General features: G+C 41.5%; 1 protein-coding gene across 9 annotated transcripts; it reads right to left on the bottom strand.

Moving 5' to 3' along the window:
* Positions 1–115: 115 nt before the first annotated feature.
* LOC111918245 (40S ribosomal protein S25-3) lies at positions 116–3,903 on the bottom strand. 9 transcript variants are annotated; one of them, XR_008226693.1, is made up of 8 exons: positions 3,665–3,903; positions 3,491–3,565; positions 3,231–3,365; positions 2,120–2,379; positions 835–1,137; positions 706–765; positions 520–623; positions 116–413 (listed from the first exon to the last, which is right to left on the bottom strand). XR_008226693.1 is itself a non-coding variant. In XM_042898334.2 (4 exons), exons 1-4 carry the CDS (start codon positions 3,665–3,667, stop codon positions 2,215–2,217), a joined length of 378 nt encoding a protein of 125 aa, XP_042754268.1. In that variant the 5' UTR covers positions 3,668–3,903; the 3' UTR covers positions 2,116–2,214. The 9 variants fall into 9 exon arrangements, 1 of the variants encoding a protein (XP_042754268.1); XR_006187227.2 differs by having other exon boundaries at positions 520–765; positions 835–888; positions 1,069–1,137; XR_008226692.1 differs by having other exon boundaries at positions 706–1,137.
* Positions 3,904–26,879: the final 22,976 nt, after the last annotated feature.

Raw genomic sequence — 26,879 nt, 5'->3', positions numbered from 1 at the left:
ATGAGTTAAAAAAAAGTAGTAATGATTCTTATTTAACCCAAATAGCAAACAGATTTTATGGTAAGCAATACATTATGTAAAAATTAATATGGAACATTTTTTTTTTTGGATTAAGTTGAAAAATAAAACCCATATATAGAAAATTGACCATGCCCACAGCCCATAAAATTATCAACCCGTTTTGATATACAATCAGGCACTCTGCAGATTAAAAGATATATGCAACATAACTTAACCCAATCCATTTATGCACATTATGACAGATTGACCTACTCATCATAAAGAAAGAAAATAGGTAATGAATTTCAATGATAAACCAAAAAGAAAAGATTAATTATTTTCCATAGTGGAACACGGTTGGGCAAGAAGTCCCACAACAAACTGATGATCAGGTATTTGAATCCCACCTCCATCTGCCAAAATGGAAAGTAGTGATAATTAATGAACTGAATTATGTAAAAAAGGTGCCAACTATCAATTAGTAGAAGTCAGTAGTGAGCAATTGCATATTTGCATTACCAACTATGAGATCTGGAGGAAGCTGATAGGACATGGGTTGGATATTCCCTTCTTCAATGTCATACTTCAACTCAGACAAATATCCATACTCATCTCTAACATATCTGTTTGCAATAATAAACAATTAACCATGAACTTTTTCGGAAACTCACATGTAATTGGTGCTACAAATTACAGAGAAGGCACTTTTATATTGGATCCCCATTATAAATTAGCATCCAACTGCCGCTGTTCTAGATCCCAAACCTTTCAAAATCACAAGCATTTTCGTAAGGATATAAGAGATGAAATTACATGGACATATAGATATCATACCTGTATTTCATTTTCATTTGAGACACTGAAAACAAACCCTTGGTTTTGTATGAACTAGAAGAAAACATAAGAATATCAGTGAAACATATACCTGTTATGAACTTAGACAGAGCACTCTTCTTTAAAATAGCATAATATGACATAAAAATAAACATTTGAGCACCATATGGATAATGAAAAACTTCATCCAAAAGAAAATATGCAGTAATTAATCAGTGATGAGACCAATAAAACCTGATTTCTGAGAGGGATTAAACCCTTACTCCTTGAAGCAATCACATTCAGGATAATAGCAACGTATACCTACAGAACCAGAAGTTGTAGTACTTTAGCACACGATTACTATTATAGAAAAGGTCATGACATGGTGCCCCTTTCACGAAAAAAAAAAATAAAAAAATATTAGGTCAATTTCGCTTTGTAGTGTTCTTTATTTTAAAATTTATTTGAAAATACTAAGTTGGTAACAAATGTTGTAGCAATCAAGTTGTTCAGAAACGATTTTATAGTTTTAGGACTATATTGCCCCTGCCCACTGTTTTATATTAATAAAATTCAATTCTTAAAGTTTTAGGGCCATATTGACCCTGCACACTGTTTTTACATTAAAAAAAATCAAATTTTACAGTGCTAGCACGATATTGCCCATGAACATTGTTTTTTATATTAATAAAAATCAATTTTTATAGTTGTAGGATGATATTGCCCCTAAACACTGTTTTAATATGTAAAAAAAATCAATTTTTACATTTTTAGGACCATACTGCCCCTGCACACTTTTTTTATTAATAAAATTAATTTTTTACAGTTTTAGGACCATATTGCCACTGCACACTGTTATTATATTAGTAAAATTCAAAATTTACAGTTTTAGGACCATACTGCCCCATGCACACTGTTATTATATTAAATAAATTCAATTTTTAAAGTTTTAGGACCACATTGCCCCTGCACGCTCTTTTTAGTGGGTTGATTTTGAAGCTACAATGTTTAATAGACTACCGTGTATCAATTACAACAGTAATCCCTGCAAAATCTAGTGGAAAACCTGGATTATCCTCCTCAACTCCTTCCAAAAACAGGGTCTTTGCTTCACCAATATCATGGTGAATGACATTATTCCATTTTTTAATCTAAGTTTGCTTTCACAGGTCACCACTGTATATGCATAAGAACAGAGAGGTTGAGCCAGTATATGCATCTCTATTATGTATGTGTGTATATGTACACGTTATGAGAGAGAGAGAGAGAGAGAGAGAGAGAGAGAGAGAGAGAGAGAGAGAACCTAGAAAGGGATTTCATTTCATCTTTCCAACCACACTCGATAAGCTTTTCACTCAGAAGGTCCTTCAATCGTTCTTTCTCGCCTCTCTCAAACAACTATAACAATCCAAGGAAATCACAAGTACACGTAAGGAAAAAAGTAGCCGTATTAATGAATTGTTCTCTTGTGTATATCTGCTGGCTTGAATGAGCAGAAACCATCCGAATTGTACCTCTTGCCATCAACTCTCTAATTGCTTTTCGTGCTAGTGATTCATTAATCTGTCATCGTCATTAAAAAAATATTCATAATTGCAACACATAAATAGAAGTATAGGATTTAAAAATATGATGTAATCGAACTTTTAACATATATTTGTTGCACATGATAAGCCAGAACAAAACATGATAGCTTTGTATTGTGTTTGACATGCATAAGACTACGACTGAGACCGGTGTCAATGAAACAGATTTCAAACTTTTGTCCACCGAAGAAGCTGGGACATATATACAAAAGACAAAAATCTCCTCCTCATCCTAGTCATAATAAATTACCCTGGAGGCCTAGATTATTCTATACAATGTTTACAATGAAGAATACACTATCCTTGTGGTCCCCAATCTACCATTTTCTTTTATATTTTTTTTATACCGAACTCAAAAGCAAAGTGAACAGGACTTTGAAAGCAAAGAATAAGTTGCTTAAAAAATGTCTACATCTCCCATTAATGTAAGAACAAGAAAGAAAAAAATAAATTCCAAAAATGTTTTACCATAACTAGATATCAAGAAATGTATTTCAACAAATTACAAACAAGAAAACCTAGTTCATGATTCATTATACTATTCATTTTTTGTCCTATAGAAAGAGGCAAGCCAAAGATACAATAAATCAGACAAAGTAAATAAGATACATGGAAGTCAAAACAAAATCATCAAAATATGTTTAGATCCTTGGGTGCAAATATGTTCAGAGCATGGATACAATCTCATAAGTGCTCCTAAAACCCTAAAATTAAACGTACCCCTAAAGTAAGGTACATTCTATTTTGACACAAGAACTTAACCTAAATGATGCTGCAAAGAGATGTCTGCAATAGAAAGAATAAGAACGTAGGAGAAAAAAGAAATACCCTTAAACGATCAGAGAGAATTGAAGGAGTGATGAGCTTGAACTTGGGTGCCTCGGAAATTAGCTTATCATAAGTAGCTTTATCAAACAATACCATGTTGTTTACCTTCTCCTTTTGCTTTCCCTTGCTCCATTTCTGCATTCCGCAACATCAATTTCATGATCATCAAACTTATAGTATTACAGCATGGAAACAAACTCAGAGATGCAAACGAATCAGTAATCATCAACAAGCTCGAAACAATGTAAATGTATTGTGACCTTTTTCTTCTGCTTTCCACCTCCGGACTTAGCGGGCTTGGAAGATGGCGGAGGTGCCTTCTCCTTCTTCGGAGCCTACAAAGGTAACGTCGATTTTAGGGTGTTTAAACAGTAAATATACAAGCAGCGATTCTAGAACAGAAAGAAGAAAATTTTCGAAGGGGATACACGTACCATTGGATCAGGTGAGATAGTAGAGGATGCGCGGCGGAGAGAGGAGCCGACGAATGACGGTAACGGTGGTTCCCGGCGCTCTTCCGATTGATTAAACAGTAAAAACCCTAAGGTTCTACTTTCACCACGTTGTTAGTTGTTCAGTCAAAGTTTGGGGCCTTTCTTAGGCCCAATACGATACGGCTTTTACTTGGGCCAATTGAAATAGAAAATAACTTGTAATTTTCACCCTCACACTCAACTCCAATATCTCTATGTAGATAAAAATCAAATATCAAATCGAAAAAAAAATCCAAATCAAACTGAAAAAATACACACATTAAAATCATGAGACCGGTTCAATGGTGATATTCATATTGGCCCCAATCCAATCCCATGGAATTTCTTGGATTTTTGTTTTCTATGAAGTTTATCATTTTCGAAGTTAAATATTTTTGGTGAAATTTCAACTATGAAATATTGCATTTAAAACACAAAACAATAATTATATAATATTTAAAAACACTCGTTTATTCATTACAACAACAATAATTAAACCTTCACTTATTACTTTTATTCAAAGAGCCAGAAACTACGAAACCCATGATACACCTCGTTTGTTCTTCACTGATCTTGTAACATTTAGCAATTGAAATAGCAAAAGCATGCCCTCCCAACTCCATCTCGGTGACAAGCTCCATGTTTTGCCCCCTCCCATTCCCGGCATTGCTGATCACAGTGCTTTGAGTCTCCACAAAACCTTGACCATGTCTTGCTTCTCCGCTCGCATATCTTGTTTGTCTCTTTCGTACCCACCACTGTATCTGCAGTTATTTTCAACATTATATAAAAATCAAATTGGCCAAAGTTTAACAAAATTACCATCACTAATTTACAAAACGTTGGGCACAAAAAATCTAATAGGAACATATTTTTTAGCAACTAATTAAAAATGTATTTTTTTCATTAAGAATCAGTTTTTCGGTTTTTGCTTACCTATACGCAAGACTAGGAAGAAGACAAAGAGAAAAACAAATATAACGGCAAGAGGATTGGTGCTTTTTGCCATTTTGGATTAGATTGATATAGAAGTACTAATCGAGTGTATATTTATAGTGCAAAAGTTTGATTAAACCTATGACACTATATGCCAAAACACTTAAGACAAATGAAGCATATTCATATATTATAAAGATAAAACACTCACGCATATACCTTTGTTACTTTATGTTTGGGCAATATAAATGTATCTTAGTCCCGTCATTTATTGTTACTATGTTTTTTCCAAGCAATTTCGTCCATGGCCTTGTTACCACTACACACTGCAAAGTTCTTTGTATATTCTGCCATTGCAAAACCAATAGGTAAAGGTTGATCTTTGTCTTTATGATTCTTCAACTGTTTGTTTCACTTTGATTCCACCATTTGTTCACATGCATATCATATTGTGATACTTGCGTATATAATTGTTACTATCATTGGAAGGTGAGAACGTCCGCGTTGCAATGAAAAACATGATCGATATTGTTCGGTGGTGTGATTAATTTTACTTTTTGTAGATCGGTTGTTGGAATAAATGCCCACATTGCAATGAAACAAATATAACTAGTTAACAACTCATTTAAGATAATAAAGGGACTAAATTGTAAAGATTGTGAATATGGAAAATTAGTACATCATTAATCATTAAATGATAATACGAGAGTAGATAAAATGATGTTAACCAACTATGAGTTTAAGGTTTACTTTTACACCTAAAGGTTTTGTCTTTGAGTATTATAGATTATATTATTTAGTTCTCAAATATAATAGTAATTGTAGTTTACGCAATTAAATAGATAAGATAAATACTATGTATGCTTTGTAAGATAATGTTATCGAAGTAAAATGGAGTTGAAAAAAGAGGTTTTTAGATCCATTGGTCATTAATAATGTTTAAGTTGGGCATTTTGTGAAGGTATTTTTGAAGGTATATATGTAAGTATATCTATTTAAATGATCAAGATGAAGTATTAAACAAATGCAATCTATGCTTTTTGATGAAATGAAATAGTAAAACCCCATGTTGAATTGTTGATGAGTGATGACTATGTATTAAATTGGTTTATGGAATAAATCAATAGAAATTATGGACTAATTTTATGAGACTCGTTATCGTACCAATTTGGTTTGTATCCATTATTTAATTGAGTCGATGTGGAAATTAAGGAGTTAAATAAAATCCTATTTTAGTTTTACATTGCTTAGCTTCCTTTTGACATCTAAGGTGGTAAGACATAAACTTATTACATGTAAATTTATGTTTAGCCCCTTTTGACAATTTATGGAGCTTGAGTTAAAGTGATAGAGCAATTCATCTGCAAAATACGGTGAGTACGAAAACGGTGTTTAATGGCTGGAGGTTCATGTTTTCTCCTTATGATAGGAATTGTTTTTGAGAAAATACATATAGGTAATAATCTTATTTATGAGTGTGATGACTTAATTTTTAAACATAAGTGAAGATGGAAGGATATATCTCCGTTGAATCTGGTTATTCTGAGATTCGATAATGGAAACAGATTTTGTTTTGCATAGAGATAATCGAAATGGGATTGGAAGAAGATGATGATGAATTTATGGGATTTGAGTTGATGAACCTATGAAGAGTAGAATTTTTTTGTGAAGAAAAATGATGGACATATGAAGATATGCGGTGTTTAAACAAGAAGATGGGTTGTAGATGAAGATATGTGGCTGGCAATGAAAGACGAAGCTTGATCAAACATTGATGAGGAGCCAATTTTGTCAAACTATTATTTCATTGCAATCTAGATTTTTTTCATCTTATTTGCAGGTGAAAAGGTGAGGATGAAGAAGATGAGAGAGAGAGAGAGAGAGAGAGAGAGAGAGAGAGAGAGAGAGAACTAAGTATGAGAAAGAGGGGGACCAAATTCGTAATGAAACTAGCTCAAAATAACCATGAAGCCAAAAAAGTCAAGGTTTGGACTAAATCTCGGAAAAAATGCATACCACTTTGACCATTTTTGCAGCTTTGTCAAGATAAAATATTAATTAGGAAAAGACAAAACTGCAAAAATGGTCTCTGTTTTTAGGGTCAGGATCCCATAATTAAATTTAGGATCCTTATTATTATCATTTATTTTCCTAACATATATTATAGGTATGTGCCTCTTTATTTTTCTCACATGTGCAGAAATATTCATCTAAAAGACTTATGCAAAAGACCCGGAATACCAAGTCAAATAACGTCTATAAGCTGATCTCGGAGGATCCCGAAATTATTGGACTTCTTGTTTTTTGCTTTACACTATAAATAACACTTGTATTACACACACAACATACACAATTAGCTGATCTACGATACTTGTACTTACATTTACATATTTATCTATGTAATCAACATTTTCAATCAATAAAATCATCAAGGCAGGTGATTATTATCACCTCGCAAGGTTTTCTGCCGGAGATCCTATGTAACATCCCAAAATTTATGACCAAAAATTTCATTTTTAATTATGTTATTATAAAAACCATTAGTCTAAAAACATCAATAATGGCACCCCATATCATAATCAAAACCAATACGTCAATAACCAAAACATGTCATAAGAAAACAATATCAGAGTACAACTCCCAAAGATCTCATAATGCGGAAAACCATAGTGTGATGCACTGTGATCATGTCGGCTCCTTTCCTTTCGAAGAAGAAGTAGCTGAAACCAAAACTAAAAACCATAAGAACAAAGCTTAGTGAGTTCCCCCATCATACCACATAATCACATGCTGCCAGGCATACCTGGGTGCCCGGCCTACCCTGTCAGGCATATCCTGTGTGCCCGACCTACCCTCTTGAGCATACCTGGGTGCTCAACCTACCCATGCCAGGCATACCTTGGTGCCCGACCTACCCATGCCAAGCATATCTGGGGGCTCGACCTATCCTGTCAGGCATATCTAGGTGCCCAACCTACCCTCCAGTTTATTTCAACCGGTTACGAGGTCTATCTCACCCCTACCACTATCACATAATAGCATATCATAACATATTTTCATGAATATCTGGGTGCCCAAACTACCCTCCAATTTATCTCAACCGGCAACGGGGTCTATTTAACCCCTCCTACCACTACCACATAATAACATAGCATACAATCATACAAATCTCTACAGATAGTGGCATACCTTATCACAAAGACAATAATCTCTACTATAAACAACTATTAGTGGTACGACATTGGTGCGTTCGACCCACTTATGTCGGGAAGGTAACTCACCTCGTACTGCTCAAGTTCCCTGCAAGAAATCTTTAGTTGCTGCCCTGGCAACTCCTCGAGCTATTAATACCAAAATATCACCCAATTAGCAATTGGCTTCCAACCCGTGATCCATAATCCATACTTAGGGTAAAATGACCATTTTATCCCTGTCCCAACAAGATTCATAGCTAAGGCCCAAGCCCAAGACCAAAGAGGCCCAAAATTGTAAAATCTATAAAAGCCCACATATGGTCCAATTTTCCAAATTGGGCCCAATCTCATATGGGTCTTATCTTAAGCCCATATTTTCCTTGAATACACTCCATATTATTTTAAACACCCCTTGGGACAAGCTTGGTCATAAGCAAGGTCAAGGTCAAAGTCAAAGTCAATGCTCCGAGTTGACTCAACTTGTCGAGTTACCCTCAACTCGGTGAGTTCCCCTAAATCACAAAATCATGATATCGCAATTCAACTCGTCGAGTTTTCCCCCTACTCGCCGAGTTCTTCCTTTACAACAGAATCAGGACATTTCAAATCAACTCGTTGAGTTCCTCGATTTGTTAACCTCTTCTTAACTCATTAAGCCATTATCCTTCATATCTTAACCACATACTTTAGATCTAGACTGGAAATGCCTCTGTAAGGGTAAAGTTTCCAACTTTACCCATTAATACCCTTCCTAAAGAGATTAAGCTCAAACCCTAACTCCAAAATGGCTTAAATCTAAATCCAAAAGTCCTCAAAACTTCAAGATAAGGCATAAGAACATACATCTGGACTCTAAGGACTAAAAGGGCACGTAAAGTGTTAAACTTTACCCACATGCATGACCATTTGGAGCTTGAAAGGTCAAAACAAGAGCTTAGATGTTGCAAGGGGCTTCTAGGGCCACAAAGTTGGTACCTTTATGCCATGAAAGCTCCTCAAGACCCCAGATCTAAAGTGTTTTCCATTTGGGATGTCCAACTCCTCAATAATCATCTCATTTAGACCAAGACAAGCAAAAAGGACACTAAATGGAGATCTAAATAACCATAGGGCAAGGTTTAAGCTTTTTACCATAAAAGTGTTGTGGATGAGGCAAGTATTCTGGATTTAGTAGCTCCTCCTTGTGTCTCTAAGCTTCTCTTTCTTCCAATGGCTTCAAGTTCACACAAAAAACACTCAAAATGGCTCACAAACACTCAAATGGCTTTAGGGTTTTCGAGATTTAGGGTTTGTGACTTGGAGGTTGGAAATGAGGCCAACATGAGACGATTAAGTTGTTTAAATATGGTGCAAACTCCCGGATTTAGGTTCCCAAACCCTGTCCAACTCGTCGAGTTGGTCCTCCCCAACTCGTCGAGTTGGTTTTTAAATTTCCGCGAGTTCTCCTCCTTGAAATCGACGAGTTGACCTCATAACTGAAGGTTATATTTCCTTAACTGGCCTTCTAGATCACGGGTGTTACAACTCTCCCTCACTTAAACTATACTTCGTCCTCGAAGTCCACTGCAATCACCTACCATGAAAACGGATAACGCGCTACGCTCGTGGCTCCTAGTATTTGCCATGAACCAACTGATGTTTCCCATGAGCACTGACACTCGCTATCCTGAGGGTACAACCATCACCCCGTGCAATCAATGACCTTCCCAAGGAAACCGAAACTTCTATCCTATAAATAACACTAGAACCTTCAACCCTTGCAAGCCATTTCTACCTTCTGAGACTTGAAATCTACAAAATCCTAACTTCCCGACAGTTCGCCCATGCTGAAACAACTCTCTGTCAATCTATCAACTGATGGTAACCCTACTTCACCTGAAATTCAAAGCCTAAGTCTCAATGGCCTGACTCCCTGTCGGATCTGCCACCAAACCAACCTCATAGAGTCTCGTATCACACAAATTGCTTCCAATCCATAATCACATTGTTATCTCGAACGAGGCAAAATCACTGATCATATACCACTATAGAACACTTATACTTGACAGAAGGCTCAGATAATCCTTCGAGTAGAAGATTCATCCCTGCAACGGTTAGAATCAGACGAGAGCTGCGCAACATACTCAAATCAATTACTCTGAGATTATTTAATCCCGTTGTGAGTTATTTAGCATTACCCAAGCAATCAGTTACTCCATCCATACATGAAATCCTATAAACACTAATACTACCCGAAGCATTGAAACTACCCGAAACACTAGTCTGCCCAAAACAACATTGAAACGACGCAATTTTCAAGGCCAAAAATTTCGTTTTTGAATTAACGCGTTTAACAAACATTTGTATCAAACATTTTCAATAAACATTCATTACAAAATCATAATGTTGTATTTCAAACCATAACATCATAAGTATGGAAAATCATAGTACAATCCCAAAAACTTCTTGCGGAAACATGTGTGTGTAATGCGCTGCTACACCGCCGACTCTTTCCCCTTCGACGAAGAGGTACCTGAAACCAAAACCAAAACTGTAAGCATGAAGCTTAGTGAGTTCCCCCATCATACCACATACCATACAATATCTTCGGTATCCTTCAACCGGTAACATTCATCGGTATCTGTCAACCGGTAACCTCCATCGGTATCTTTCAACCGGTAACCATCATCGGTATCTTTCAACCGGTAACCATCACCGGTATCTTTCAACCGGTAATCAGCATCGGTATCTTTCAACCAGTAACTAGGGACTATTTCATCCCCTACTACTAACATGCAATCAACAGATATAAGCATACAATCAGGCATATCCGCGTACTGACCTACCCTTGGGTCCTACGGACCACTGTTGGGGAAACTAATCCCTACTAAACACATAACATACAATCCAGATAAATCACATGACCATACCAAGATAACTATCACAAAGACCATCATTTTATAAATACCCCTTTTTGGTGGGCCGACATTGTGGCCTTAGACCCACCCCTACTAGAAGGTAACTCACCTTAATGTCGTGCAGTGTCTGAACTATCCCCGGCGCACAAGTTGACTCCCTACGACTCCTAGATCCCTACACAACAACCTTCAAGTCAACACACATCGCATACAACCCTAAACAGGGTCAGTCCAAGTTCAGTCAAAGTCAACATTGGTCAAAGTCAACATTCAGTTGACCTGACTCGTCGAGTTGGCCTACCAACTCGTCGAGTCCATGCTTCACTAATCCCACACAAAACCCCGGCTCCACTCGTCGAGTCTAGCAAAAACTCGATGGGTTCTCCTTCAATCGTAACATTGGGACCATCTTCATCCGACTCGTCGGGTTCCTTCTTGAACTCGTCGAGTTCATCTCCAACATAAGAACTTGTCCAGTCTATGACTCACTGAGCTGTATGAACAACTCATCGAGTCCATCTTTAAATATTGGGAGATTGCCTTGGACTCACCGAGTCTGCTCATACTACTCGTCGAGTCCCATGGCTTCCAGGTCCCTTTTCGCATCTAAACCCACAAGGGACTTCCTTCTTAACATTTACCTGTTCATAGAAAAGGGTTTGGTGCACAATGGTCACCGACTCGTCGAGTGCCAAGAACAACTCGCCGAGTCCAGTCTTGACCATCTCCATACAATCGATTTAAATGAGGTCTAACACCTCAAAACCATAGATATGGACTCCTAATGTCCATTTTATATGTAAAGTTCCAAACTTGATGCACATGCATGGGGTTTTTAACTCAAAAATCCATATAAGGTGTCTTACAATGTGCATGGGGCTCTCATGGCCCTAAAGTTGGCACCTTTATGCCATGAGACCCCTCTTAAGGCCCAGATCTGAAGCTAAAGTCCACATAACACTCCTTAAATACGAAAATGGCTTGAAAAGCCCTAAATGCACCCAAGATCCACATTATAAAGATGAACAACCAAATGAAAGACCAAAGCAGGGGCATTTTACCTTGATTAAGCTGAATATGGAATGAGATTTCTGGATCTACAAGCCCCAAGTCGAATACTCAATCTCCTCTTCTTCCTTCCAAGCTTCACAAGTCAACAAAAGCACCAAAATGGCCTTAACACACACACACACACAAATGGCTAGGGTTTCGTTATGTAGTTCTAGGAGAGTGTTAGGGACAAAGGAGGTTGAGTTAATGTGTTTATATAGGGTGCAAACCCTCATATTAGGGTTTTTGTCCAGACATCACGAACTCGTCGAGTCCGGTCCTTGAATCGCTGAGTCATCCACTTAACTCCCGTGTCCAATGCACTTCTACTCAACGAGTTGGGCCACCAACTCGCTGAGTCCCAGGCCAAAATGAAAATACTTTATTTACAAATACGTACCAGAAACCAGGTGTTACAAGCATGTTGCCTCCTGGATGCTTTTCAAAATCCACCGAGACCTCCCTCGTCTCAGTTCATTTGCCAGACATCTGAGATACCGGGTTCCAACCCGGTTGTTGAGCCAAAAGATCCCACACAATCGCCCCCACGACTTTTGAAAAAAATCCTCATCTGTCAATAGTTGCCATTAGTTATCTTGCTATTATGGATCTAACGACGTTCTCATCTAACTGATCAGGTTCATACGTCGAATCCTGATGTCACTAAATCCAAGGCTGTAACACCTGGTTTTGAAACTGCTCGTTTGTTTCTTTGGAGGCCCAGGGTATAAGCGTAATCTGACAATTCGGTCTTTTATGGGTCTCCGGTTTTATCCAAAAGGTTTTAAGGCTTGGGGTGTAGCTTGGAGCGTAGGGCTTCATGCCACCTTTTCGTATATATAAAGTTCATCGGAAACAAACTTAGAACGAATAAGTTATAGTAATTCGAAGTTGTTGGCAGAATTTGTCCCTAAATGGAAAAGTTTTCATGCAAGGTGGCAGCCAGGTGAGTACGCCCAACGTAAGTTGGGGTACGCCCAACGTAGGGGTGTAAGGTGGATGCGGGTGTCGGAGGCGTACGCCCAACGTACGCTCAGAGTTTCTAAACCTTAATTTTAGGGCTATGCCACTATAAAAGGAATAATATGCCTCTTTGGTCAACCTCCATTTCATCTTTAGGCAGCCACCATGAAACCCTAATCCTCCAATGAGTGTTCTTGGAGCTTTGGAGGCCATTAGAGATCATTATGGGGTTGTGAATCTATTTTTCCAAGGAAGTGAAGAGCAAGGCATGGTGGTGGTTCAAAGGAGAGGTTGCAGATCTGGGATTGTTGCTTCATTTTTAACCATTTCAAGGTATAAAGATCTAAACTTGGTGATTATCTTCTTAATTCTCTTAGATTGAGTTTTTGGACCATTTTGGTCCAAAGGTTGAAGCTTTGTGATTCAATCCGATTTCTAGGACTCGGAGTTGCTACTCTTAGTTCTAAATGGGTCCCTAAGGCAAAAAGTTGCCATCTTGGAGGTCTTAATGGGTTCATGCATGAGTTAAGACCATTTCCATGGAAGTAGATTATCATTTTTGGAGTTTGAGCTTATGTGGGTCATGCAAAGCCATCAAGTAAGCAACTTTATGGTATTAGACGTTGAAGAGGACTTGGATATGAAATTGTAGCTTATAGAGTAGAGTATCAAGCACTTAATGGAAAAGTGGCTTAACAGAGGAGTATACTGGTCATACATGCATGTACGCCCAACGTACACCACCCTCAGCCAGTACGCTTAGCGTACTCATCAGTTATGGGCTTGGAGTGTTTTGTGCCTCAAGTTGGGGCAGGCAGTGGACTTTGGGCCTTAGTGGATCAGTTGAGGGCATATGTTTAGGCTTAAGGTAAGGCCCATTAGAGGGGTTGTGCCCAATTTGGAAATTGGGCCATTAGTAGGCCACTAGTGGGCTTGGAAAACCTACCTAGTGTTGGGCTTTTGTTTTGGGATTGGGCCTTAGTTTTGGATCATACTGGACCAGGGGTAGAATGGTCATTTTACCCCATGCATGGATTGAGGATTTTGGTATGGGACCTAATTGCTAATTGGGTATATTGTTTGGTAGTGACAGCTCGAGAAGCTGGCGGGGCAACGGCTAAGGAATTCATGCGGGAAGCTTTTGCAGTGCGAGGTGAGTCTTCTCACCATACCAATGGGTCTAAGGCACCAAATCCGACCCATTTTATGATATGTGGTACACTAGTTATAGTAGAGATATGTGGTATGATAGTTAGCTTTATGCTAAGTGGTATGCTAGTGATTATGTACTATGCTATTGACTATGTGGTATGTGTTTTGTTAGTTGTCTTTGTGATACTTGCATGGAAGACCATGGGGGAGCCCATGGCACTTGGATGTAAGACCATGTGGGGGAGCCCATGACTGTCTGGCAGGGAAAGACCATGGGGGGATCCCATGACACTTAGGTATAAGACCATGTGGGGGAGCCCATGGCATCCTTATTTAGCGATATTTGGTAGAGATAGCTTTTCTAGCTAATGTTATATGGTAGAGATAGCTTTATGGCTGATATGTTATGTGATATGTGGTAGAGATAGCTTTTATAGCTAATGTTATATGGTAGAGATAGCTTTATGGCTAATATGTCATGTAGTATACGGTAGAGATAACTTCTATAGCTAATATGATATGTGTTATGTGGATTGTGTGTGGGGTATGCTCTGGGGGACTCACTAAGCTTTGTGCTTACGGTTTACTGTTTTGGTTTCAGGTATCATCGGTTTGGAAAAGAAGAGCTCTGATTGATCGCAGTGCACACACCTATGATTTCCGCAATGAATGATTTTGGGATGAACTCTGATAAATGATTTAGTTATCGATGATTTGAAATGTTTGAAGTAAATGGTATCAATGTTTTAGCTATATTAAAAATGAAAATTTTACCCTTGATTTTTGGGTCGTTACAAGTTGGTAACAGAGCCTTGGTTTAAGGGATTCAGACATACTTTCGGGTGTGTCTGAACTCAGACTGAGGATTTGTTAAGTTTTCAAAAGGAAAAAATGTTTTAAGTAAGGAATTTTTAAGACAAGAAAGGGTGTGGTGCATGCAATCAGCCGAGCTCGAGTAAGTTTCCCCAGAATACCCACATTTGTTATCTGCTATGATTTGATTATGAATCTATAAATCGCATGCTAGTTAGGGCTAGGGGAGATGCTTGTATATCTTGTATGAGCTGGTAGACTTGCATGCTAGTGCTGAGTAGTCAGCAATAGGTTGGCCTGATATGTGGTGCTTGTAGCCATGAGTATATTGGATGTCATGCTAAAATAAGAATGATAATTGGTATTTATAACTGCAATTTGTATGTTTTGAAAATTGTATACGGTTAGGATCTTATAGCCTTAGAATAACTGATTTGACCTTATATCCTGTGGTCTTAGGGTAGATTCTATTATTCAACAGTCTATTAGATCCTGTTTTGTGTATGATTTGCATGCATTAGGCAGCCGGTAGCGAGGGTGGATGTGGACAGCTTGGGTCGTGGTTTGTGGGCTGAACGTTCTATGATAGTTCTTTGGGACCAGAGTGCTACTGCACGAATGCTGCTTGCTTTGTGCTTTGTGGAACTCTTAAGTGATGGGAGTCAGCCACTAAGTGGATATGACGATATCCAGGAGGTGGATGGATGGCATCATGGGGAGTTCTTCAGCAGTTGATGGCAGGGCGAGGTTAGGAACCTAGGAAACCCTAGGATATGATCCATCGAGTTAGTAGGGCGGTTCGGTGAGATTGGGAACCTAGGGGGAGCCTAGGAGTTCTTCGGTGAGTATCGTGCTGCTGTTTAGCGGATATTTGGTGCACCAGTGGAGTAGGTGACTTAGAGGATTCAGGAGGATTGCTGAGGAAAGTATGGATAGGTGTGGAAGGTAGTATGGGTCTGTACTACTGAAAGCATAGGATGCATACTCGAATCAGTGAGAGTCTTGGAAAATCTAAGAAGCTTATGGGAAAGAGAAGTGTTGGTTATGTTTTGTAGGGATAGCTGTTATGCAGAATGCGGATGAGCACGCAAGGGGAAGGACCAGGGTTTAGATCCGACTCCGGGGGTGAGCCAGTTAGCGGAAGGATTGCCAGGATTTTGAGTTTGCCTTGGATTTCTTGTGTTAGATGGCAAGGATTAATTGTGTGATCTATTGCACTTTTAATGATTGGAGACTATGAATTGGGAGTAGTTGTAGCCCAGGTAGGGTAGAGGTTGCTCTAGCTATTGCAGTTCAGCCGTTGACGATTGAGCTGGTGAGTGTGTCAGGGTGCGAGACCCTGAATGATATGGATCCCAGAGCCGAGGACGGAAGATTGATTAGGAGTACCTCAATGAAAGACGTTCAGGTTAGGCGAATTTATGGGAGGATCTTGGTTGAAGACTCAAGAGTTCGGATCAGTTTTTGAGAGGCCAGCTGGGTCGGATTCAGCGCAACACTTGTGGAAACTATACGATGGAGCTTCGTTCCAGGGGTTTGTGTTGTCATTGGAAACGGAAGGAAGTGTACATCATGTCCTCAGGATGGTCGAGGGAACACATGAGAAGGTAGTCAGGATTGTAACAGCCCAAAATCTCAAGTATTGTTAAGTTGCATTTTGGGGGTGTTTTAAAGGGGAGACTCGGCGAGTTGGAGCCAGACTCGCCGAGTAGGGTCGCAGATTTGGTCGCGGGTTCACGACTGGACTCGACGAGTCCAGATATAGACTCGGCGAGTCGACGCTGTTCAGCGGAAACCCTAGCCGTTCAGTATTGGGTCGTATATAAGGGTTATTATGCCGTCATTTCACGACTTTGGATCGATTGGGAAGAACCCTAGGCGACTGGAGCGGCTAGAGCAAGGATTGAAGATCATTGGTGATTTGAGGAAGTTATTGTCCAAGAAGGAGAAGGTTTTGGCTAATGGGGCAGCAAGGGAATCACGTTTTGAGGCCTGGGGACACTGAGGGTGCATGATTCAGGTAACCTTTCGGATTATTTTCTGTGATGTGAATGTGTGCATGGATTTAGGGTTTGTGAAACCCATTTGGAGATTAGACGGATTGTTGTGTCGTTACCCAATGTTTATAACCTTGTATTAGGACCCTTAGAGGTCCAGAAGGTCCCATGTTTGTTTATTCGGGAATATATGTATCTCAGGAAGCAGTTCGATCGACTGCATGGCGTAGACTCGCCGAGTCGGATGATCAGACTCGGCGAGTAGCTTGAAGATTCACTGGGACTCGCCGAGTTGTTCTTCAGACCCGGCGAGTGGAGTCAGGGTGGCCCCGCGATTCTTCCAGGAGTGACTCGTCGAGTCAAAGAGGATACTCGACGAGTAGAAGGGGAATCTTAGAGGATTGAAGGACGACCAGACTCGCCGAGTCGCCAGGGAACTCGCCGAGTCCAGTCGAGCTGACAATGGACTGTTGACCAGAGTTGACTGGTGTGATTTCTTAGGGTCAGTTAACGTGGAAGATAGAAGTATTAAAAAGAGATATATGATGAGACAGGGAGCTTGTAGCTCGGAGGATCAAGTGCAAGAGATTTCAGGAGTTGCTATCTTCCAGTGTCCGCGATGTGAGTCTTCTCACTATACTGTACCCGGAAGGGTTTGACTGTGTGACCGGAAGGTCGGATATGATATGTGATATGTATGCTATATGTGGTAAGTTAATTGTTATATGTGCTATGTATGATATGTGGGCCGGAAGGCAAAGTGTTATGTGACAGAAAGGTCAGGTATGATATGTGATGTATGTGCTTGAGTGTTAGAGTAAATGTATTATGTGTTATATATGTGTATGGGCCGGAAGGCGATTACCTTATGGGCCGGAAGGCAAATATCTTATGGGCCGGAAGGCGATTATCTCATGGGCCGGAAGGCATTGTGCAGTGGACCGGAAGGTCAGGGCCTGGAAAGGCGTATTTGTGTAAGGTGTATATTGGGGAACTCACTAAGCTTCGTGCTTACAGTATTTATGTTATGTTGTTTCAGGTTCTTTCAGTAACGCGGAATGGCATCGGCTCGATTGTACACACCGAGGAAGAGTTGTATTTTGAAGGATCCTGGTTGTCTATTCAAATGAAAATGGAACTATGTTTTGTGATTTGAATATGAATAAGATTTTAAACAAGTGTTTTAATATTAAATTGATTATTTAAATGAAAAGTTTGCTTTGAAAATCACGGTGTTACAAATTGGTATCAGAGCCTTGGTTTGAGGGATTCGGACGCGCCTACGGGTAAATCTGGACTCAAACTGAGGAAGTAAGAAAAGGTTTTCCAAATAAATGGTTTTCTAAAGTGAATAAGAGTTCAAAGAGAAAGCAAGAAAGAGCAGTGTGTACAATCAGCCAGAGCCAAACGGTGATTTCCCAAAATACCCTTACTTTTGTGTTATGACATATCTATTATGCACTTTATGAGACATTATTGCATGCTAGAGACAGGCTAGGTATTTCATATCTTAGGACTAGAGTGGCCTGATGTGTGATGCCTTAGTCTAGGGTTTGCTGTTATATGTGCGTTATGCTTTTGTGTATATGTGATGAGTGAGAGTATCTAGTTGGAACGCACAAGGGGTAAAGCTACGGGGTACAGAGGTACTTCCGAGGATGAGCCGAGAAGGTGGAGCTACCACAGATGGGGAGTCCTATGTATGCTTCAATGCTCGAATGCTGCTTGCTTTGTGCTTTGTGGAGTTGTCGATGATGGGAGTCAGCTACTAAGTGAGTATGACGATACTCAGGAGGTAGAGGGCTGGCATCATTAGGAACTCTTCAGCAACTGATAGCAAAGAAGTGGGAGGACGGCGGAAGGGACTAGGGAGTAAACCTAGCCAAATGAGTGCGCTGGTAGAGTAGAGGATTTCGCTGGAAAGCGAGCACGCGCGATGAGATGGGTGAAAGAGCAGGTTTATCAGCTACTTAGGAACTCTGGGATGGTCCGTGTGGAAAGTATGGGTAGATGTGGCAGGTAGTATGGGCCCGTACTACTGAAAGCAGAGGACCCATACTTGATACAGGGGGCATTCTGAAGGTCCTAAGGAACAGATTGAGGAGTGATGTTATGGTTCGAATACCATACATCGGAGCGGATACAGAGTGATGTTATGGTCAGGGCACCATACATCGGAACAGTTTGAGATAGATGTTGTGGTTCGAGTGCTATACATTGGAGCAGATTGAGGAGTGGTGCTATGGTTCAGGTACCATACACCGAAGCATGTTGAGGAGGGATGTCATGGGATGAGTACCATGGTTCGTAGTGGATGATGCTTGTGGCTATCTTGTTATCCGGTTATCGATCGGACGAGCACGAGCGAGCGGGATGCGAGGATTCGCGAGATCCGGCGTGATGAGGTTGCTGCATTGTTGCGGGCTGAGTCGCCAGAATTGTTTGGGTCGATCAGGACCACTATGATTGAAGTAGTTTGATGAGCGATATGTGGCTTTCGCAGAGACGGCTGCCGCGGCGGTTACAGCGGCTGTAGCAACGGCAAAGAAAGGGGCTAGTCGGGGTTTTCAGTATCGGGACTTCTATTATGCGAGGCCTCCCACATTCGATGGAGTTCAGGACTCGATTGTTGCTATGAGATGGTTATCAGACATGGAGGGGTGTTTCTCCACGAGTTTATGCCCTGCTGATCAGAGGGTGGGTTGTGCTCTGAACCTGTTGAGGCTCGGGGCGAAGGATTGGTGAAGATTGACCACGAGGTCATTTTCCGATGCGCAGAGGGATGCGGTTTCATGGGATCAATTCAGAGGAATGTTCAGTACTCGCTATGTTCTGCGGGATGAAAAGGAGAAATTGGCTCGGAAGTTCCTTAAGCTGAAGCAGGATTTGGAGTCGGTGACTGAGAGCACCGGGATGTTTATTGAGAGGGCGATGTTTTGCCCTGAGTTCGCTTCGGAGCAGGCTCAGATGTCCCGATATCCGAGTATGCTCAAGGGGGGGGGGTATCAGACAGTTCGTGTCTGCGCAGAGGCGCGAGACCGTGTTGGTATCGCAGGAGGCCGCCATGTGGCGTGAGTTAGAGGTCGAGTTGCAGTTGCGTGAGATGAGGCAGGCCCCGATGCAGTTGCAGTCGGCGCCGAAACGGTCCATGACCGTAGACGTCAGAATGGGGGATCGGAGCGGTCACACTTGTGGGAAGTGTGAGAGAGATGGCACCGGAGCTTGTTGGCCCAGTGGTGCATGCCGCAAGTGCGGAAAGGAGGGGCATGGTGCACGGGATTGTCGGCAGTCAGTGCCAATTCGGGGTTTCAGGATTGTTATCAGTGTCGGCAGGTTGGACATTTGAGGGTCAACCGTCCACAGTTTTCTGCAGAACCGGTGCAGGCTCTAGCATCGGCCACCTTGAGGAGTTCAGGAGGAGGACAGGATGGAGCAGAGCCCAAGGGCTCAGGGTCGTGCTTATCGGCTTGCGGCAGAGGGAGACGGAGCAGTGCTGGAGGCAGCTGCGGGTATGATGCTCTCTTGATGTCTTGAGTAGCTTGCGTTGATTGTGGCGTATCGTTTGTGCTGGTGTCTGGTGTGGATTTCGATGCGGTATTCGTTGTTTCGCGGGTTTGGCATGGTTATGGATTGGTGCTTCAGGTTTTCGCTTGGCATTCGTTGTTCCCTGATGGTTTAGTATGATTATAGTTTGGCGTTTTGGTACCGGTAGCCTTGTGCGGTTTTCGATGCGATGTTCAACCTTTGGCAGGTTGTGGGTTTGGTTATGGGTTATTGCTTGGGAATTCCGTTGGTCATCGTTCGTGAGGGTTGATAGTGGAGATGCGGCACTGGGTTGAATGACGGGTAGCATCTGCAGTTGTGGAGTGGATAATTGAAAGATCGGATTCTTTTGAGCGGATTGATCAGGGAGGAGATGTGTTTTGTTGAGGGTTGCTTACGCTTGTGGGAAGCAGTCAGTGGGTAAATGTTCTCTTTGTGCAGGATGGCTCTGAAAGGTCGTTAATGACGATCGGTGGCAGTTAGTCAGTGCTTTAGTGGGGGAGAATTGTAAAATTCTCCGGGAGATCGATGAGTATGTAAGGGTGCTTAGCTGTTGGGATTCAGCAGTGTTTGTCAGCGCAAAGTATAGGCCGACGAGAGCGAGTGTTGGGTATGCGGGGCGAGATATAGACCTAGGGCATTTGATTGTGGAGGCCTGAGAGGAGGTCGGGATCAAGCTTGAGTAAGTAATCGGAATTTTGCGATCAGAGTATTGGTACGTTTGAGGTACGAGATGGGTTGTACTGCATTAATCCCACGGGATTATGTTGTGCATGTTTCTAGAGCTGGAACCGGAAGGTTCCCAGAGTTAGAACCTAAGGGTTCGCAGAGTTGGGTGTACGGACCCACAGAGATATAGCCTCGAGTGGCTAGTATGTGTTGTGAGAGTCGGTCCAGTCATACTGGAGACTCTGTTGGTATTGCTGGATTAGTTTGAGATTTACGGATGATGTATGTGCAGTGTGATTGCATTGGAAGGTCTGGCCCCGGGTTAGTGATCTTGTTTAGCGGAGGCAGTGATTTTGATGAGTGGAGAGAGTGCATGGGATTGAGAGCCCCTGCAATGAGAACCAGAGTATGTGGATAGCGGTTACGCAAAAAGGGTGGTGTCGCTTGGGGCGAGCACCGTGGCACCGGTTGGGGTGGCATTATGGCCAAGAGGGTTCCTTGGAAAAAGGAAAAGAGGAAGGTGTGTAACTCCGAAGGGGTGCAAGTTCACGAAAGTGAAAGCTGCAGAGCAGAGTTATGGATAGAGTATTTCGAGTATGGTTGTGAGCATCGTGTTCGCGGAAGTGGAGTAGGAACCCATCCGGTTGGGATGTCTGTTGAGGCTCAGAAGGGATGCATGGAGAGAGAAAATTTTAAATTCTCAGTGTGAATCTGATCAGAGTGTAGGGTGGATGTAGTGGTTCATCTTGGGAGATGTTCGAGGATATCATCAGTGTATCGGGTCTTTCCACCTGCGGGTGTTGGGACTAGTTCAGTATGTGTAGGTGGTGGCAAGGGGAGAACTTGTGAGAGTTGATATGAGAGGGAGAACGGATCTCTCAGTCGGTCCGGAATGGGCAAAGTGGGCTTTGGATCGGGGATCCGGTGGTTCGGGGTTTCCTAACCCTTATGGGTTGAGTGATCGTTGAGATTTGGAGCAGAGTGCATCTTGGGTAATTTCCGATTACAGAGAGTGTTGAGCAGTTCAGAGTTCGTACTTTAGTTGACAAAGCGGACTCAGCAGGTTAAAGAGAGTTAGTGATCGTCTAGAGTTAACAGGAAAGTTATGCAGGCAGACGCCGTTACGAGCATGTGATTCAGGTCAGCGACTTCGTATTTCTGACGGGGTGCTTCGATTTAAGAAGAGGGGTAAATGGGGGGCCCCGGTATGTTGGGTCTTTTCGTGAAAGTGCGAAGGTAGGAAGGGTGGCCTATCGTTTGGAGCTGTCAACGGAATTGGGACGGATCCATGACACTGGTATGTGTCGCAATTGAAGAGGTGTATAGCGGATGAGTCAGCAGTGGTTCTACTAGAGAACGATTAGGTGGATGCGAGCCTGTGTTACGTCGAGAGGCCAGTGGCCGTCGGAGATCGGAATATCAAGGTTCTGAGGAACAAGAAGGTACCTCTGGTATTGGTTCAGTAGCGGCCTCGGAAGAGATCGGTGGTGTCTAGGGAAGCCGAAACGTGAGATGCGGGAGCAGCAGCCAGAGCTATTTTCAGAGTGAGACTTCGAGGGCGAAGTCTAATTCTAGTGGGGGAGAATTGTAACAGCCCAAAATCTCAAGTATTGTTAAGTTGCATTTTGGGGGTGTTTTAAAGGGGAGACTCGGCGAGTTGGAGCCAGACTCGCCGAGTAGGGTCGCAGATTTGGTCGCGGGTTCACGACTGGACTCGACGAGTCCAGATATGGACTCAGCGAGTCGACGCTGTTCAGCGGAAACCCTAGCCGTTCAGTATTGGGTCGTATATAAGGGTTATTATGCCGTCATTTCACGACTTTGGATCGATTGGGAAGAACCCTAGGCGACTGGAGCGGCTAGAGCAAGGATTGAAGATCATTGGTGATTTGAGGAAGTTATTGTCCAAGAAGGAGAAGGTTTTGGCTAATGGGGCAGCAAGGGAATCACGTTTTGAGGCCTGGGGACACTGAGGGTGCATGATTCAGGTAACCTTTCGGATTATTTTCTGTGATGTGAATGTGTGCATGGATTTAGGGTTTGTGAAACCCATTTGGAGATTAGACGGATTGTTGTTGTAACGCCTTTGTTTCCGGGCTTGCCATATTTAGCAATATAATAGTCTAGGTTAACCTTTGTAACCCGTTTTGAAATAATAAGAACGTATTATTTGAGTATTATGTGTTTTGTGCTTAATTGCTTAATTATGTGGTCTGATTAATTAAGAATAAAAATAAGCGTCAAAATTTAAGTGTGAAATAAACTTAATATCTTTGGTTAATGTTGTAGTAGTCGAAATGAGGTTTCCGAATATATATAGAACGCCCAAATCTGACTTCGTATGAGGAAGTTATGATTTATCGAAGTTCCGGCTTAGCGGTGTGCAGCCCGAAATACTCGATTTGAGATCGAGCGGTTTTTAGCCGAAGCAATCTAAATGAGAATCGAAGATCTCATTGTTGGTATCGAAGCGATAAAAAGTTAGGCGAGAACGGACATCAAACGAAGAAGTTATGAATTTATAACGAAAGTTTCTGTCGCGGCCTATTAAAAATAATTAATAAAAATAAAGTCAAAATTAGCCGACGAAGTCTAAACGAAAGTCGTAGAGCATGGTCTCACCTTCGCGTGGATATAAAGAACGTCGAAAACGGAGTTCGTATGAAGAAGTTATGAATTTCCGAAGTTTATTAATCATTTTGTATTTATTTTTAAATCAAAATCGGAGGCATTATCCGAAGCCGAGTCACCCGTCTGATCCAAGGTACGCCCCGCGTACGTGAGTACGCTATCGCGTACTCCGCATAGTGTCGACACTTCGGATGACGCATGCAATGACGATTTCGGACGCGTACGCGCTGCGTACGCCTGTACGCCCCGCGTACTCCGAGGCTCCAGCCTCTATATAAAGGATCCGAAGGCAGCCGGCTATCTTGTTCATTTCTTCTCTTCTCTCTCCCGTTTTTCACCGTTTTGCGTGCCAGAAATACCCCGAAGCCCCGTTATCATACTCTAGCCCCGAGGCAAGTCCCGAGATCCCGAAGATCCCGAGAAGCGCGGTTCCCGAGTCGAAGCTCTGCCCGCGAAAAGTCGATTTTTGTGAAGATCTTCCAGATCTGCTGAGGAATACTACTCCTATAAGCCGTAGTGCTGTCCGATCATCTTCTGATCAAGTGAGTGTGTAGTTATTTCTTCTAATACAATAATACGAAGTATTTTATATAAAAATACGTGCTATGTGTATATATTTGGTTGTGTTATGTGTGAATGAGTATTCACTCTCTTCTATCTTACAGATCTGCTTATTTCTTTATGAGATATGTGTTATGTGTGTGTGTGCCTCATCTGTTATGTGATATATATGTTGATTCAAGCATGCTATACAGGTTTTCTTTAAACTATGTATACAAATGTATATTTTTATCTACTAATATGTTGGGTAGAACATGGGTAGATAGTTGGTGTGTAATAAACAGATGAGAGGCCTCGTTGTTGTTGTTGTTGTTGATCTAGTTATTCAGCGGAGTATGGATAACGACCACGGACTCTTTCTAGACAGTCCAGTGGAACGCTAGCAGGTTCATAACCTGTAGGTGTTGTGAACGATGTGTTCACCGGTGTACTCTATCCCCCTCATGGTTGCCTTTAGGATATCTATTGTTGAGGAAACCCCTTCGCAGTGATGTCCGTCCCGATGAAAATCCTAGATTAGGTCCCTTGAGATAGTTGTTTTAGGGACGTAAAGTGAGGATAACGGGAATGGGTAATCGGGATAGTGTTTGGTTGGTGAAATTAAATATAACTTATTTATTGTGGGTTGAAAACCCTATATGCTCACCAGGCTCCCAAGCCTGACCCACTCAGTTTTATTTGTATTACAGGAAGTGGCACAAGGGCGTAAGATGGATGGATCATCTTGTTGTTTTGTTTACAAGTCTGTATATGTATATATTTGTTGAATGACTTGTAATGTTTATCGTTTATGCTTTATGTCCTGTATCGGAACATGACATCCCGAGTTTTGATTATATAATGAAATGCATCTCTTGATGAAATGCTTTGATAAATATTATTTTATCATGTTTTGTTTTGGGAACAAATTCCGCAACTCTTTCAAATCAAAAGGATTTACTCTGAAAATATTTAAAAGCATAAATGAAAATCGGTCTTTTCTGGCCGAGATTTTGGGGATGTCACAGTTGGTATCAGAGCATTAGTTTAAGCGAACTAGGGATTTGTAGGATTTCTAGACTTAAACTTAGAATGCTAAGTGGAGATTGTGAGATGTGTGTCTGTTGGATTTTAGACACGAGCACTAGTTTATTTTAGGAGAGTTGCCTAAAATGCTTTTATGTGCTAAATGTTATATGTTGCCATATATGATATTATTTGTTCGGATCTACGGTTTGTTGCCAACCGGATCTGAAGGTTTATGTGTTTAGGATTCTAAGCGTATGTATACGATATTAGAACTAGCATGTAATCGTTTGGAGTAATAAGGTGAAATTATTCGGTGTAGATCAAAAAAAAATGGTGAGAACAAGGAGTGGCGTTGGAAACGCAGATGAAAACAGGAATCAACCGCCAGTGATTGAGCAAATACCTGTTGTAGCAGCAGCACCAGAACCAATAACAATGGCTGCGGTGCAAGCCATGATTCGGGCTATGCTAGCCGAACAAAGGGAGGAGATGCGACAAATGTTGCATAATAATAGGGATGAACCTATCATACCTATTGAGGAACCGGAATTGATTCCCGAGCAATCGGAGGAAGGGAACAATAGTCGGATGGTGAGTCAAGTTGGGACTCAAGAGGAACGAAGGAACGATCCGGAAAGGAGAAACAACAAGGATGGGCGTATGTACAAGAATTTCTTGGGCGCCAAACCGCCAAGTCTTTCTGGGAGCCCAAAGCCTGTTGAGATAATGGATTGGATCTCCGAAATGGAGATGGTATTTGAAAGTTGCGACTGTAGCAACAAGCAGAAGACTGTCTTTGCAGTTAGACAACTGAAGACTGGGGTCTTGAGTTGGTGGAAGTTGTTGGCAGATACTATGCCGCAAGGAGAAGCTCTGAAAATGTCATGGGAGGAGTTCTTGGAACAGTTAAGGGTGCAGTATTGTTCGGAGATAGATCTGATTGATCTGAACAATGAGTTTCAAAACTTAAAGAAGGGGAAGATGAGCATAGATGACTATGCTACTGCATTTACTGAGAAGATGAAGTTGTTTCCGTACCTAGTGCCAACGGAACTCTCCAAGATTGAGAGGTTTGCTAACGGACTGCCTGCTGACTTTGGTCCGACAGTCAAGATGGCAACCACTCTGAAAACGGCTGTTCGTGCAGCTAAGAATGTGGAGGCCCAGCAGAAGGAAAAGGGTCTGGAAAGAATAGATGTTGGAGAAAAGAGGAAGTTCGATGGAACTTCAGGGTCCAACAAGAAAAACAAGTTCTCGAAGTCTGGTTCGAGGGGAGGTGGAGGTGAAGCGAAATGGTGCGACAAATGTAAGAAGAAGCATCATGGAAGATGTGAGGTGGCGAACACATGCTACAAGTGTGGAAAGCCAGGGCACTATGCCAATGAGTGTAACCTCACAAAGAAAGTTTGCTATGGTTGTGGTGAGGAGGGTCATATGTCGAGGGACTGCCCGAAGAAGAAGGAGGCAGCTAGACCCAACATTCCGCCAAAGCCAAAGGCGAGAGCATTCCAGATGACACTGGAAGCTGCTAAAGATGAAGCTGATGTCGCTTCAGGTACCTTTCTCGTTAACGAATTGCCTGCCCAAATTTTATTTGATTCTGGAGCCAACTACTCCTTTATATCGCATGAATTTGGTAGAAAGCTAGCTTTGCCTGTTGTTAGACTAGATAATGCTTTATTAGTCGAAGTTGCTAGTGGCAAGTTTGTACCTGTTAGCTATCGCATGAAAAACATCTTAATTGATCTAAATGGGAATAAGT

The sequence above is a fragment of the Lactuca sativa genome, chromosome 9, assembly GCF_002870075.4.
Source record: "Lactuca sativa cultivar Salinas chromosome 9, Lsat_Salinas_v11, whole genome shotgun sequence".
Classification (NCBI taxonomy): Eukaryota; Viridiplantae; Streptophyta; class Magnoliopsida; order Asterales; family Asteraceae; genus Lactuca; species Lactuca sativa.
This window is presented reverse-complemented; position numbering and strand designations above follow the sequence as displayed.